A 15,519-nucleotide genomic window follows, 5' to 3' on the forward strand; every position below is an offset into this window, starting at 1 on the left:
CATTGTTCTACTGGAATAAACACTGTTCTCCTTGTTCTACTTAAAGAATCATTGTTCTTCTTGTTCTACTGTGGACTTGATCTATAATTCTACCGCCGCAACTAGATGTCGTGTCTCAGAAGCAAACACTTCCACTCATCTCTCTTGAATAAATAAATTCATGACTTTACTATTAAATTGGCATTTGCCGAATGTGTTTGGAGGTGCTTTGACTAGGCCCTTTTGATTCATTAGCACGCCGCGAGCCACTGTTCCTTGAGCCCGACTGTGAGTTCCGATTCTTTGCACGGCCGTGACTCCTATTGGATTGAGTTGCTTTCTGCAGCTTGAAATATGGCGAAGAGTTTTGTGATGTTGTCCGAGGGTCTTGCGACCCGCCTTTACGTGCCCGCGCCAATGAGCCAAGTGTTTTTTTGAAGTCCGCAAATACCGTAGTGACTTGATCCTTTGACGCATTCTCTAGCTTTGCAAAATCTCGAGCATTTGTAGGTAGCTTGATAGCCATTTCCTTGAGAAGCGCGTCGCTGACATAGTAGCTGGACCGAGCAAACCCTTTCTCAGACAGCTTCTGCTGCCGGAAATTGCGAAGCTCTGTGAAAGCAGATTCAATTATAGCACTATTCGAATCATTAACCGCGTTGTTGAAAGTTTCTTGAGGTAGCACGATCTTTGACGACGAGCTCAGCCAGCTGTAGTTCTCCTTTTCCAGCTCTCCTTGGTTCTTAAATTCAAGTGCGCTCACAAAAGAGTCCGTGTACCTGTAATTGTCTAGCCCTTGCCCATTTCCTGTTGCTTTGAGCCGTGGGCCAGTTGACGGTGCAGTAGGAGCTTTGGAGACTTCTGTGAAACTCAAGGTTATCTTTTGCTTCCCCTTCAAAATCTCATTTGCTTTCGAGCCAAGCCGGATGTACGAAGTAGCAAACCCGCCTCTCATCACTTGGTATTCAACTAATCCGTTGAGACTTTGCAATTCGAATATGATTCTTTCTATATCTCCTCTATCCAAATCTCTCCCCATACCATGAAACTCATTCTCATGGTGGCCCTGTGTCACGATCTTCTTATTTTTGGAGCCTTTGTAGACGTCCTGACAATGGAGAACTGTGACTTTGTCGTTCTGAATTGCTTGAACCATTTTCATTATATTCACACAATGCTGAGTGACATCTTTGATAATTGATTTTGTATTAGTGCAACAATTGTCACACTTTTTCTGGCATTTTTTCGCATCAAATGCCTCATTAAAAAAATGGAGAACTTGCCGCCTGCGGCAATCTGTTTTGTTCTCGGAATATTGGACCATTTGACGAAGCTTGATTAGGTGCCACTCACGAGCTCTTTCCTCTAAATTCTTATCGCGCTGGATGAGGCCATTTAGCGCGCGAGCATCTTTGTAGGAATAGAACATAATGCAATCACTTTCTTTACCATCTCTGCCTGCACGGCCTGTCTCTTGATAGTATCCTTCTAGCGTTCGGGGGATATACATATGAATGACAAATCTGACATCTGGCTTGTCAATTCCCATACCAAATGCGATTGTTGCACAGATGAGTTGAATTTTGTTGTTCTGCCATTGGAGCTGAACATCGAGTCTTTCTTCGAAATCCATTCCCGCATGGTAGTACAAGCAGCTAATCCCGCATTCATTAAGCTTCTGAGAAGTCGTTTCGCACGACTGCTTCGAATGACAGTATATGATTCCCGTTTGGCCCTTGTGTTTGGAGAGTATATAATTGCTGATCCATTCATAGATAGCAGGGGGCTTATTTCTCACTGTGTAGAACAAATTGGTTCTGTTGAAACTTGACTTCAACATAACTGGATTGTCCATTTGCAAATTATGAATTATGTCGAGAATGACCTTTTCACTTGCTGTCGCAGTAAGAGCCATGATAGGTACTCGAGGATAGTTTTGCTTGAAGAAATTCATACCCTGATAGTCTGGTCTAAAATCGTGGCCCCAAGAACTAACGCAATGAGCCTCGTCAACTACGACCCTTGCGAGCATATCATTTTCATGCAATTTCGAAATGATTTTTTGAACTCGCCCTGAATTATTAATCATTTCGGGTGAAAGGTATACCAAATCCAATTGACCGCTAGTCAAAGCTTTGAAGGTAGTGTTTCTTTCAGTTGCTGTTCCTCTCGAACTGATCATTCCAGCTCTGATGTTCTTCTCGAGCAAATGTTGAACCTGATCTTGCATCAAAGAGATAAGAGGAGATACAACAATTGTCACTCCACGAGTGATGCCGCCTTTAACTAAGGCCGGCAATTGAAAGCACAAAGACTTTCCACCACCAGTTGGAAGGAGTACGAATACATCCTTTCCTTGAAGAGAGGCGACAACTGCTTCGAGTTGGTTTGGTCGAAACTTTGCAAGACCAAAATTCTTATTGAGTACAGTGTAAATTTCATCAATGAATTTCTCAGATCCCGGGATCACACGTCTCTCGTCGCTCGCCATCAAGTTGAGATCTGATGGTGAAGGATTTACATTCTTCGTGAGCTGAAGCAATTCGTCATCGTCATCACTGAAATCACTCTCGCTAATAAGTTTTGGCAGAGAATTTTGCGAGGGCTCCAATTTGATATGCAGCAACTCGCGAAGGCCATCAATATCCTCATCATCTAGTTCATCCTCTGAGGGGATATGTACGATCTCGTCACGATTCTCATTAAGCTGAGACGTGAAATCGATCGGGCCATTGTCATCGTCAATAATCTCGATAGCATCAGGCGTCTGATTAGAATTTTGTTCGTCATCACCTGAAAGTAAGTCTTGCAACTCGTGTTGTATTGGTACCAGAGCCTCGATTTCAGAGATATCGCCTTGATCGTCATCGGTTCCAATTGCAGAATCATCCTGAGTGTTTTGCGTTCCAAGATATGTGTTGTCTACAGAATTAGGGCTGTTGATATTTCCATTTTCATTGTCACGGACGACAAAGCCACTCAAATCGGTGTTATCTGATTCATCTTGCGAGGAGACAAGACCATCCAAATAATTAGCGCCGAAGTCATCTTCCGAGTCATCATCTTTTGCGCCATAAGTCTTTGTGTGCAAAGCCCTCTCTTTTTCTTCTTGCACCATCCGACGAGCCTCTTCAATATTGGACGTGTAGTCATTTGGTCGATATTCTTGTATAAGGCTCTCGGAGTCTTCGATAGATTCGGCAATATGATCAACACTAATTGAGTTTTTTATCTCAACCCTTCGGCTGTGCTCTAGAGAGTCATCAACAGCGGGTTTGAGAGGAGAAGAATCGAATAAAGATTTTCTGACAGGCGGCAATTGACTTGTCTCTATATCAGAGTTGACGTTAGACAAGTTCTTTTCATCCAAAGGAGGATCTAGGAACGTGAATGCCGGGCGTATTGATTGGATATCTGATGAGATGGTTTTCATTCTAGGTTCGTATTTTTCCTTGATCCACTGTGTTTTTGCATCGAGCGAAAGAGACGTGGAATCATTAACTGCATTGCGTTTTGTAAGAAGTTGTATCTTGGCTTCGCAAAGGCGGATGTATTTATGTAGCTGAGAGATATCTGTGTTCGCGGATCTCTCAGATGCGGAAATGACTTGTGATGTGGAGGGAATAAGCCGGCTAAAAGCTTGAGAAATGCTCTGTTGTGACAGCTTAGAGACGCCCTCGAGTTGTGAAATAACCCCACTGGACTTCTTCTTTATCGTCTCAGATGAAGCAGCCGAATATTCCGCGCTTGTCAATTCGACTCTCTGTTTTTTTTGTCGTGGCTCCTTAAATGACGCTGAATCTAGTAAATCTGTTAGGCCTAGTTTTACAGGGTCTATAATGGAGAACGAGCCAGAAAAGTTCATGGGCTTCTCAAATTGGGTGGAAGAAGGGGCAGAACTCATCGAGGAATGATCTAGAGGCCGTTTTGGGTTCACTTTTGGCAAAGGGGTATTAGAGGGAAGAGGGAAGTCTAGATCATCTAGAAGCTCGAGATCATCGTCATCTGGCTTATCCTCATCATCACTGATGACGTTTATATTGTGGTTTATATTTCGAGAAGAGTCCTTGTGGTTTCTTAAATGAGTTGTTGTGTTTAAATTGTTATTCAGCCCAAATTGCACACTATTCAGTGAGTTCTGATTTGACAGAAGCGAGAGCATAGAAGCGCCAGAAACGCCATTCTTATGCATCGAAGCCGATGATCCCATAGTACTATGTGATACGTTGCTATCCGATATTCGCGACGCGTCAAGCGGGACAGATGGACGGCCTGGTTGTGTTTTTGTACTTGAAGAATGGTCCAAACCGCCAGGAATGACTGAACCAGGCGATTTTTTCGGCGCACATCGTAGGAGAGTATCTGTCTCCCATTGCGGGACCGCTGAGGGAGAGGCAGACGAGATCCAGTCCTTGATCTCCCGTAGATTATTGAGTATAGCCATTCTAGGACTAGATTGTGAAGGCGTAGTAGTACATATTGCAGCGATGAAGTAAACAAGAGCGATAACACAAGCTAAACAATTATGTGATATGAAAGAGAGAACAAAGAAAAAAAAAATAAAAAGAAAAAAGAGAGATGAAGGAGGTAGCAGAAGACAAAGAAAAAAAATCTGGCGATTACCTTCGATTTCTAGATAGACTTGTTAAAATGGCACGGGTGCCAGAATCGAAAGATACATGGTCAGAGTATTGAGGAGAAGCAAAAAGAAAGGCAAAAAGAAGATAAAACGGAGATCAGAAAAACCCGGCAAAATTGAATCTTCCAATCTCACACTCATCTGCCTACTCAATCTAACTATAGGAAAACAAAAGCTACTTGAGAACCACTGGTTCCCCAAAAAAGCGTCTATGGAAAATTTTGCTGCAAAAGTTACGCAGAAATATTGAATGGAAAAAGTATCCGCAGAACTCGTGAGACAAATCCGTTCAATGCAAGGTTTGAGGCCCCAGGCAGCTTGGCCCCAAAAGTAGCCCAGCGAATATTCAAGCTCCACTACTGGAGCGACAACAAAGTGCTTCTCACTTGACAGAAGAAATTTTGCAGTCGTAAATCGCTTCGTCAATACTTTCGCATACCGTATTACTAACTATGCCTGCTTGCAAGCTTTCCGCTTCACCTTGTTTGTACCAATAATTTATCACAAAGTAAAGATCAGCAATAGCTCGAACGGCTAAAGAAACTCTTTGTTAACTAACTTACGTGTTTTTATAGCGGTTGCGGCCATATCAAGTGGAAAGTACTGTTTCCCGTCCGATCAACGTTAGTCAAGCCACTTAGAGCCACACTGAGTAATGCAGTGGGAGACCATGTGTGAAAATGTGGTGCTGCAATCTTTTTGGTTTTGAATTTTTTGCGCTACAAATAGATCGTTTGATAGGCTTGTTTAACTGTAGATCCAATACTGCGGATACACCAACACGCAAGTCAACATAAGCAACCGTAAATCCTAAGGCCCATTGAGTCTATGAGATTTTTGGAGAGATTTTCAATTCTGTCATCTTTCATATCCATACTGTCTTCACAAATTGTTTAGCAGATTACTTACTGCACTCGTTAGCCTAATAGGATTAAGGCCAATACGAAAGTGTTTACCTTAACTCAAGTAATTTGTTCTGAATATCAAGCAAGTTTGCTTGATCTTCAAATTCGAGCAATCAGCCTAGGTTTTGATTGTTGAGGAATGAAAACTGAACCTTGACTGCTTTCATACCCAGAGAATGAGATACCCCAAAAATGCACAATATTTGTGAAAGATTTGCCTTGTCACTCAAGTTTTTTCTTGCCAAAGTCTCAGTCTTTGATCAAGAAAATGGCATCGTCGCCATGGAGTGTTTCAGGCTGAAACACACCTGAAACACACGGAGTGAGTCGTGAAAATATATAAAGAGACAGTATCTCGATACATCTTGATATTTATTCCTCACTTTTCTTTTCTGTCTGGTTCGTTCAGCGCTTCTTCGAGATAGAGTGATCTAGGATTGAGTACCTTCCCGGTTCTATCCTAGCACCTTCCAATCTGAAGCACCTATTTCTGAAGCAATGGATCCTGATATCAAAATTGATAATGATTTTCTTCCTGATAACATCATGGAAGATTGTGAAATTTTGAAATATATCAGCACAACCCTTTCTGGCGGAAAGAAAATATACACCACAAAGGAGTTCTTTTCATGTCATCTTGAATATCCGCGTCTTTTGAAACATATGGAGTCAGAAATCTCTTTTCTGGAATCGGCAATTCATCTGATGAACTACGACGATGAAGTGAAGACGGCAGCACTATTCATATTGAACAAGAAAAGAGATCAACTCGAACAGGTCATCAAAAACCATAAGAATCTCTCGATTAGAAGAAGAAACTGTGCTGCAGAACAGCTTACGGAAGTTTCTGCTGCCTTTAAATCCTCTGATCATCACCGGATTCAATTGATGGAGATAGACTCGGGCCGCACGACTCTAATTGACATGAAACAACACGATTTGCTCAATACTCTCCTTCCACCCGCAATCTCCGATTTAGATGAACTGATTAAGCAGAATTGGCTGATCTTGTGGAATGAAAGCAAAGATGACCATAATGCGTTGAATAAGGAACTAAGAACTCTCGATTACTTATGTTCAAAAACCTTAGAAGAAATTAAGGAGAAACATTGTAACACCTACGATGTCATATTGGAGAAGTTAAGGAAGGCTAGAACTAAAAGATTGGGTCAGACAAGAGCTTTTGTCTTCAAAACTGAAAACTATTGGACTGCCACTACCTTATTTTGTTTATTCAGGTTGTGGATGTTCGAGTCTTTTGAACCCTACAGAGCGATTACTATTCTATACTACATTAGTGTTGGAATCATCTGTCTTCGGTTATTTGTTCCAAGTTTTATTATATGGGCCAATTTCTGCAGGAGAATGAACGAATGCTCTGAAGCAATTTTGTATATTGCAGAAGCTCTCGTTGAAGCTCGGCTACACTACGAAGGCACAGCTTGTTCTGAATTCAATGTTAAGTACTATTTATCCATGGAATCGTGCAAAGAAACCGAATTGCACAAACTACCCACCGAGGTTTTGGATCAACTACGGGATTCGGACAAGAGAAAATATAAAACCTCTTTGAGCGCTTATCTTTCTCTACAAGATGCCACGTTCGCCGGTATTCAAGCAGAATCTGTGAAGCTCACAGGTCGTGTCGCTGATATCAAGGAGAAAATCATCAAAGCAAAGGGTCTGAACGGCGAATCATGGCACATGCAAATCAGGGAACTCAATCTTAGCATCGAGTCTTATGAAGAAGCCATTCAGTGGGAAATTGATAGGTTGAGCTCGATGAAAATGGAATACTTTAGTAGCACCGGGTTCTCAAGAGAAAGTTTGCTAATGACTGAATTTCAGAGTCACCTCGAATTAATGCGTCAGCAAAACAGCGAGGTGGTACGGCAACTACTGGAGTTTAAACAGAGTTTGATCGATCGGCACGAGCCGATCATACCAAAACTTCGTCGTTGGTATTATTTAGAGTCTTTTAGGGGCCGGATTTCGACCAGTATGCTCTTTTGTTCGGGAGCAGTTTTGTTGTTGTTTGCAGTCTTCAGAACGGGCTTACGTGATTCCAACGATATCAGAGAGAAGCTGATACATACCGAGAAGATGTCTCTCAATTTGGAGGTTTCCTTTATGACTGCATCCGTTTCTACTTGGATCATTATAGTCTTTCAGGGAGTGTTCCATATTTTACATCTCATTGATTGTGTTTTGGTCTGCTATGATTGGTATTTGGATTGGCAGGAAAAAAAAAAATTAGCTAGGTCAGCGAATTTACAGAGCACATCTGAATCAGACGAGAGTACATCCGATTCAGACAAGAGCACATCCGAATCAGTAATGAGCGAGGGGGTAGATCAGCAAAGAGAGGATATGATGACTAATAGTCGGGTGTCACTGTAAATTTATATTCGTATAGCACTCCTTAATAAACTTAAAAAACTAACATTGCTGCGTCTCTAGCTTCTTGAAAACTCTCTTTGGATTTCCTAGTCTGTTAGGTAAATCATTCATGTCCAATGATAGTTTTTCTCAGCTGTCACTTTATTTAGAAAACCTTTATTAGTTGCTTTATATACTCGACCGTAGCTAGCACTACTTATATCCCGAGATCTCACCTACTAGTCAGATCTCGGGTGGGCCGCGAGCTATCCGATGATAAGCCTCAGATCAGCCGACTATAATTTGAATTTCATCTTCGGTTTATCTTAGCCTATCGACGACCCGTCGATGGCGGCCCAAAGGTTCGGTGATGTCCTATCGTCGTTATCTAGAGCTTGTCATTCGATGTCTCTTATCCTGGTATCAACAGCTATCCCGATATTCTCAATTCGAAAATTTAGTTGCAATACCCTACGAGTTTCCTAAAATGACGTATGAGATACAACTGGCGACCGTTGCTATGGTTTTGTTGTTCTCAAGTATGTATCCCAATCCTCGCTTTGCACCGACTGTGGGGGATGGCACTTTTGAGGATCATTTTCTACGAGCTTGCATATTCCAGGAAAATGTAAGTTCAAACTAGAAAAAACTGTCTGATTTCTACAATTGCGGGAATATCGTCCAAGAGCCTCCTTTTTCATATATAGGCGCACCAGATAAAGACTAAATCTTTTTGAGACTTCTCCTCTAAGCCTGAAAGCCTTGCAGTTTGAAAGCTACACGAAAAAGCTACTCACGAATTTTTGAACTTATCTTTCAAAGTTTTATCACATCTGGACTTCATAGGACAGACTCAAGCATAGAATACAGGTATGAAACAATTGCAGGCAGGAACCACTTGTATGCAAGAAACGCCTATCATTTCCTCTTTATATATATTGAGGCGATACCTCTTTAATACATCATAAACACAATAAGTTCTTTCTGAGATGCTTTTTTTGGTGACTTCGGTTTTGGTTTGCTGTGTGATATGGTATGGTACCATCATTCTCGTCCGCAGTTTAAACGAACGTTTCATGTTTTTATCACGAGAGCCTAAGAAACTTAAGAGTGAATACAAATTGGATGAAACCCGGTATTATGTGATGAACGGAAGCTCAACAGTTGGAAGATCAGTCTTGTTCGACTTGGTTCGCAGAGGCGTACATTTACATTTATTTCATTTTTCAAGGGAGGAGAAGATCTATGAACAATTGGCAGTCGAGTTGAAGAAAAAAGCCAAAAAATGCACTGTAGTACTCGAAAATTGTGATATGCTGCTGACCAGAACTATTCTGGAGTTTTCACGCAGACGTTTAAGAAAGTTTTCAGGCAAAATTTCTGGCTGCTTGTACTTCAAAATGGAAAGTAGTCCTTTAAAACTAGATTCAAGGGCTTTGAACCTGATCTTACACGTAATGGCACCATTTATGTCCTCTCCTCCTGACAGACCAAAGGCTCGATTTGTTTTTGTTTCAGAATTTGGTGGTAGCCCCTACCACCGAGATGAAAGATATGACAGGATTCTCACTATGTTGGAAGAATGGCAAGATAGAGAGTCTTACTCCTTTTGTCCTCGTCCTGCGCCCGAAGTGGCTTTTGCAAATACAGGGTGTATTTGGAATGGCTCAGAGTTCTCTTACGCGTATGTCCTTCATTGGCTCGGTCACAAGATGGGCATCTATATGCCATGTCACCAAGGACATAACTCTGTTTTGCATGCATTACTATCCAAAGAGGAATCAAGAGGCGATGGCGTCTATTTCGTGAATGATAGCGAGTGGCAAAAAGCACCCCATTTTGAGAGAGTGGACTTCTATGGAAAGAAGATTCTTGACTACAAACTCAGAAATACACCTGAGCATGAAGCTTTACGCGGAAAGTCATACGAAGAATTTCACGAATACTACACGAAGAAACGTGAACGGGAAGCCAAAGCCAAGGGGTTAAAATTGAAACAAACTCCAAGATCCAATTTACACCATGACGTCATGCCTTCTGACTTAGCTAGGATTCCGGCTGCGAATGCTTCTGCACCATCTGGTACTGATGGTCACGTCTTTCAGGAAGGTGACACTCTTGGAGAGAAACAAACGAGCGACAATGCGCCAACTCAATTACTGGATGTTTTACATCAACTAACCATCCTTTCTTCCTCAATTTCGAGAATGGAAAGAAGACTTATTGTGATAGAATCCATGTCAGTAAAAGAGAAAAAATCTGAAGGGCATGTACAAAACGTTGCTTCTTCTCAGGGGTTCGCTGATCGCTCTGAAACGCCTGAAGATAACTCCACTCAAGAAATTGACAAACAAATTAATTCAGAGTCAACACCAACCCTCAGAATTCCTGAAACTCAGATGTTGCTGACACCTCTGACTCAATTCATGCCAAGGATCACAGCAGCTTAGATAAGATCCCTTAACAGTAGAAGGCTCTTGGCTGTAAGTTTCTCTAGTCAACTTAGATGAATTAATCAGAGCAAAGAGTAAATATTTCAATACAAGCGATACTAAGAAGCCTTCCAGAGATCGAGGATAAAAAACAGTCTCATGAAGACCTAGTCACGTTTCACAGCATATGGGAGAGGTTGAGCAAAGCTAAACAAACCGCGCTCACGCTCGCAAGATCCCATGGGTGCGAAACTCACGTTTCTGTTCCATTTCATGCCGCAAAGTGGTCAGTATTGTCTCCTCCTCGATTGACATTCGTCCAGAATCACATTAAGTATTTCAGTGAGAGAGCAATGTCAAACTATGTGTGAAATTGTGCTAATGCGATCTCTTCGTGTTTTTCTTGCAAAATCGAGTAATGCTTTACTGTTGACACTGCCCAAAACTCAATGCTAGTACGTAGTGGATTCTACAATAAATGAATACTCAGATTTAATGACGGTTGCAAGATTGATGCAATTGTAATTGTTAAAATGAGGCGAACAACCTTCGTGTCAATCTAATTCGAAAATGTTCGTTGTCAACTCTGATCTGTATTTCACTATCGGAGATAACTACCAGAGATAAGAGATAGCGACTCGAAGTAACTCTAGTGGCAGCGAAGCGATAACCAGGAGTGCCCCAGAAAACATAAAAAAAACAAAATAAAAACAACTCTAATTGGACAGAACAAAAAACAAAATTCTCTCAGATTTTTTCGCAACCAAACTTCGAAAGGTCTAGAAGTTAGTTTTCTTGCGGGGACCGCGAACAGTGAATAGTCCCCCAGTCGCACTGTGGCCCTAGAATTCTAGTGCCAGTGCCATACCAGTGCGGTACCGTGCGGGTGCGAGTGCAAAAATCAGTACAAGGAACAAACACCGCTGCCCTAGAATTGTAGATTTCCCCATCGCATCAATCAACCATTTCTCCACACTCAGTAGTCAAATCGTGAGGGTTAACTTCCATAAAGTTGATTCTCCCCACATATTAGTATCACAAGTAGTCTAATTACCCCCACAAGCCCTTTGGTACCCCTCTGTAGGACCTTATCTGGTGGAAGCCATCGGGGCCTCTGTGCCACGCAGTGGTCGCCTTGACAGCAGTAGCAGATGCATGGATGTGTCAGGGCTTAAGCTGCCACTGTACATGTGTGGGGAGCTATTTGGCGGAGAATTAGTGACAGATGGGGCGTAGACATAGAGATAGGGATAAGGCACAGAATTAGGCGAGGGGAGGCGAGGGGTAGGGCCAGTAGTGAGAGTATGTGGAGAAAGTGTGGTGAACGGAGGTCATTCACCGGGAGCAATTAATGAAACTTCTAGAATTTGGAGCCGGAGTTTAACGTTGGCAGGTTCTTCTAGCGAATAATCCTTGAAGTTGTGTTCAGCCGTAGGAGCACAAATGGAAATATGTGCGATATGAAAGGTAACTTCAATAGTGAACGTTGCTAAATCACCAAGTTCCTGACAAAACCAAGAAAAAATTCATCTACCAAATTGTCGAAGTTCCGTTTTCTTTGAGATATTGTCACTATTCATAGGTTACAGTCTACAACCAATGGTCCAGTTGCCCACCGACAGAAGGGAAACTGGACCAAAACGGCGTCAGCAATCCGTCAATCAAAAAAGAAACGCTAATGCGGCTACTCACCGTTTGGAGCCAAGCACACGAGCGTGGTTATACAGGCCTGGGCGGAGAAATTATTGGAGAACATTGGAGGGGAACAATGGATCGAAAATGGCTACGGAATATCCGCATTGGTGGTAAATGGGAATTTCCCGATGCGGCGAGTATTGAAAGTAGTACGATCGAGGTGAAGAGAAAAGATTTTGAAAAACAAAAACCTAAAAAAAAAGCAGGAACAACTTCGATTAGTTCGCGGAACCCTGGTTTCTTTTTTTCGGATGTAGATGTACTTCATTGACTATGACCACTAATCTTTGGAAGAAGGATAGGGGCCATATTGGCAAAAAAAAAAAACACAAACGAACAACATAATCATTGAATTACATATCGGAGAGCTTTCTCATTTTGTATTCTTCATTTTATTTTCTATCAGAAGTATTTCCCCCTTTTTTTCTAAACTTATTCCTCATTAATGTGCCTACTAATAGTGTTACACACATGGTCCCGGAACAACACAAAACTGAAACACTAAACAAAAATATATACGCCGTTTCACCAAATAAGAACCAACCACCCCAAACACTGTGACAATCCAACAAATTCCTTCGGTCTACTTATCCATAACCATACGAGGCCTCACCCCAAAATTCCATTAAGTGGCCTAACCCCATTGACGATTTGCAGCCAATTACCACAAATATGCCATGCAACAACAGACCCAGCGGTTGGGAAGAACATATCCTACATACGGCCGCCTTTGGCCCCAAAGAAAACCTGGGGGACGAACGGAGCATGCGAAATTCCCTCGTATGCGGACCCCATAGTCTTATCTGCTTGCTTGTCTTTTAAGTGCATTGTTGGTTGTTGCGCCGGGGTGCAGTTTTGGGATGGTGGGTAGGTCAGAGAAGGTGTGCGGCATGACGGAAAAGGATACTCGGAAAAATAGAAGCCACTTCCGGGGGTCGCACTGGATAAGCGAGATAACCAACCACAGCTCCCCCATAGAGAAATTGGCCAGGGGATTTCAGGCAGCCACTAAAGAACAAAGAGAAAATTTTGATGGTGTGAAAATTTCTTCTGCCAACAACAAATTTTTCCAGCATTTCAACCAGTTTCGTTCCGCATCCAAAAGGTTTGGGCACTGGCTGCGCACCCTCGGGATCGCACCCTCGGTGGTGCCGTTGGCCAGTGGTGCCATGGCCGGGTTGTCGGCTCACCTGATTTTTCAACCCTACAATCGAAAACCAGAATAGGATATAAAGGGCGAGTGTTTCGGATGATTTGACAGAACCCTTTCTCTCCACGTTTTTTTGCTTCTGCAAGTACGCTTAATTCTGTTAATTTTCTTGTTCACCACCCTCCAGCCTTTGATCAACTGCTCCGATCAAAGCCTCACTTTACCTGTGTCTAAACTGTTCCGAAGACGGCTTTGTGCTGTAACGTCTCTGGGCAATACTGAAGCAACATAAATAGGACTGCGTCTGCCTGAGCTAGCGCACTGTTATTTGCAAAAAGAAATCCATACAATTTTTTAGACGTTTTTGATTCCGCTGTTCTTGAACTCCGCATTCTGTCGAGTGACATACATATTGGAATTTTGCATCTGGAGCCGTTATTTGCTCACTGTACTACGGACGGCTACAATACTGGCCACCATCAATTACCGCCTACAACCTACTATCTCTTCAAATAGTACCAGAAACCACTGAAATTTGTGCCAACCTGAAATTTTGTATCGCCAAGTTTTCCGTTTCTGTCAACCACAATTCTGTCAAAGTTGTCAATCATAGTTGCTGCCTACAAAAGTTTAATTCACCTAACTTTACTGGCAATCACCAAATTTACCGACCACTGAAAATCACCACTGATCACCTTCACCATACACAGTGAATCCTAAACCCGTTCCCCCTATTTTCCAAAAGGTATTTCAACGTCTTCCCCAGATTAGTGAAATACACAAAAAGAAACCCTTTCCTCTCCTCACCTGCAAAGGCTAAATCTCGTTTCGTCTCCAGTCACTTTAACCTTTCGTGCACTGGGCCTACGTACACTGAGTTCCACTCCCGTCCTGCACGCTCCTGCAGACACGCCGCTCAATAATCCGGTACTCCTCCCATCTGTGGCTGCCTCCAAATCGCATTTCCCCTCCGCTGCCGGACTGCAGAAAAGCCGCCGTTCTCCTCTTTTTTTGGTACCCCCCATTTGGTTCCTATATAATCGGCTGCAAAAAACCTCAGATACTCTTTTTTTTTTTTTCCTTTCCCATTTTTGCCTTTGACTGGACTCGCTCGTGATCTCGTTGCCGTCTAGTTTATCAACTCTTCTCTCTGTTTCGTGTCTGCGTTGTTCATATTAGAAGCGCATCTCCGATTCCTTATCTACAAGTGGCATTTCATCTTTTTTCTTTTTGTTCTTTGTACTTCCACCAAAAGTATTCTGAAAAGAGCGCCGTATCTCTAATTGCTTCTCACACACCATTGCTACAAACCTAATCATGATGGATACACTCTCCTACTTCCATCCTTCCGTCGAAGCTTCCCACACCCATTGGAACGACCAGGGCTACAACTCCAACTCCAAGTGGACGGCTCCTTCTCCTACACACTCGTCCGAGGCGCTGGAATCGTACTCGCACAACTCGCCCTCGCTGTCTTTTTCCGAGACTCTGGTGTTCTCTAACATGGTCGCCCAACAGGACTTGTTGCCTGAATTGTGGCTCGAGCTGCCTCCCGCCGCCACCAGACACAACTCCGAGTCCATGGGCAGCGGCCAGGCTCATCACTACAACCATCATCCAAGTCCCGGTGCAGACTTCCATCAGCACGAGCACCCCTTCATGCATCAACCATCGAACAGCAACACCAACAACGTGGCCTTCGCTGGCTGGAACTCCAAACCAAGAAGCAATCCGCCTCCCGGGTTGGCTGCCACCGCGGTTCTTCGTGATTCATCTTTAGAGTACGCACAGTCCCTTCTTCCTCACAGTCTTCTCATGCCCTTGACCCAGGAAAACTTGGACTTCCACAAGGCCACCAAGCCTCAGTACAATGAGTTCTACACATTTGACAACAGTCAGAACATGGACTTCACCACCGAGAAACTTCCGCACCCCCACAAGGCCAGAAATAACTCCGTCTCTTCCACATCCTCGTCGGCTCATTCCTCCCACTCGGGCAGCTCGAGCTACTCCAAGACATCCAAAGCTACCAACAAGTCTCTTAATACCCAATTGTACAAGACTGAGCTCTGCATGTCTTTTATGAAGACAAACGTGTGCCCTTATGGCAACAAGTGTCAGTTTGCGCATGGTGAGGCTGAGTTGAAGAGAGTCGAAAGACCATCCAACTGGAGATCCAAGCCCTGTGCCAACTGGACCCGTTATGGCTCTTGTCGCTACGGCAAGCGTTGCTGTTTTAAGCACGGCGAGTAAGAGTCGAATATTTATTGCTAGCATGAAATGACGTTAATGAGGTACGATTTACATATTTAGATAAATAACTTAAACACTATGACAGGT

General features: G+C 42.9%; 3 protein-coding genes across 3 annotated transcripts; 2 read left to right on the forward strand and 1 right to left on the reverse strand.

Moving 5' to 3' along the window:
* Positions 1 to 172: 172 nt before the first annotated feature.
* PUMCH_002583 (uncharacterized protein) lies at positions 173 to 4,423 on the reverse strand (the record flags this gene model as incomplete). The annotated part of the gene is made up of 1 exon (XM_063021584.1): positions 173 to 4,423. The coding sequence occupies one exon, from the start codon at positions 4,421 to 4,423 to the stop codon at positions 173 to 175; it is 4,251 nt and encodes a 1,416-aa protein (XP_062877654.1).
* Positions 4,424 to 6,021: 1,598 nt separating this feature from the next.
* Positions 6,022 to 7,923, forward strand: PUMCH_002584 (uncharacterized protein; the record flags this gene model as incomplete). The annotated part of the gene is made up of 1 exon (XM_063021585.1): positions 6,022 to 7,923. The coding sequence occupies one exon, from the start codon at positions 6,022 to 6,024 to the stop codon at positions 7,921 to 7,923; it is 1,902 nt and encodes a 633-aa protein (XP_062877655.1).
* Positions 7,924 to 14,496: 6,573 nt separating this feature from the next.
* PUMCH_002585 (uncharacterized protein) lies at positions 14,497 to 15,432 on the forward strand (the record flags this gene model as incomplete). The annotated part of the gene is made up of 1 exon (XM_063021586.1): positions 14,497 to 15,432. The coding sequence occupies one exon, from the start codon at positions 14,497 to 14,499 to the stop codon at positions 15,430 to 15,432; it is 936 nt and encodes a 311-aa protein (XP_062877656.1).
* Between the last annotated feature and the right edge of the window lie 87 nt (positions 15,433 to 15,519).

This window comes from Australozyma saopauloensis, chromosome 3 (assembly GCF_035610405.1).
Source record: "Australozyma saopauloensis chromosome 3, complete sequence".
In the NCBI taxonomy this organism is placed as follows: domain Eukaryota; kingdom Fungi; phylum Ascomycota; class Pichiomycetes; order Serinales; family Metschnikowiaceae; genus Australozyma; species Australozyma saopauloensis.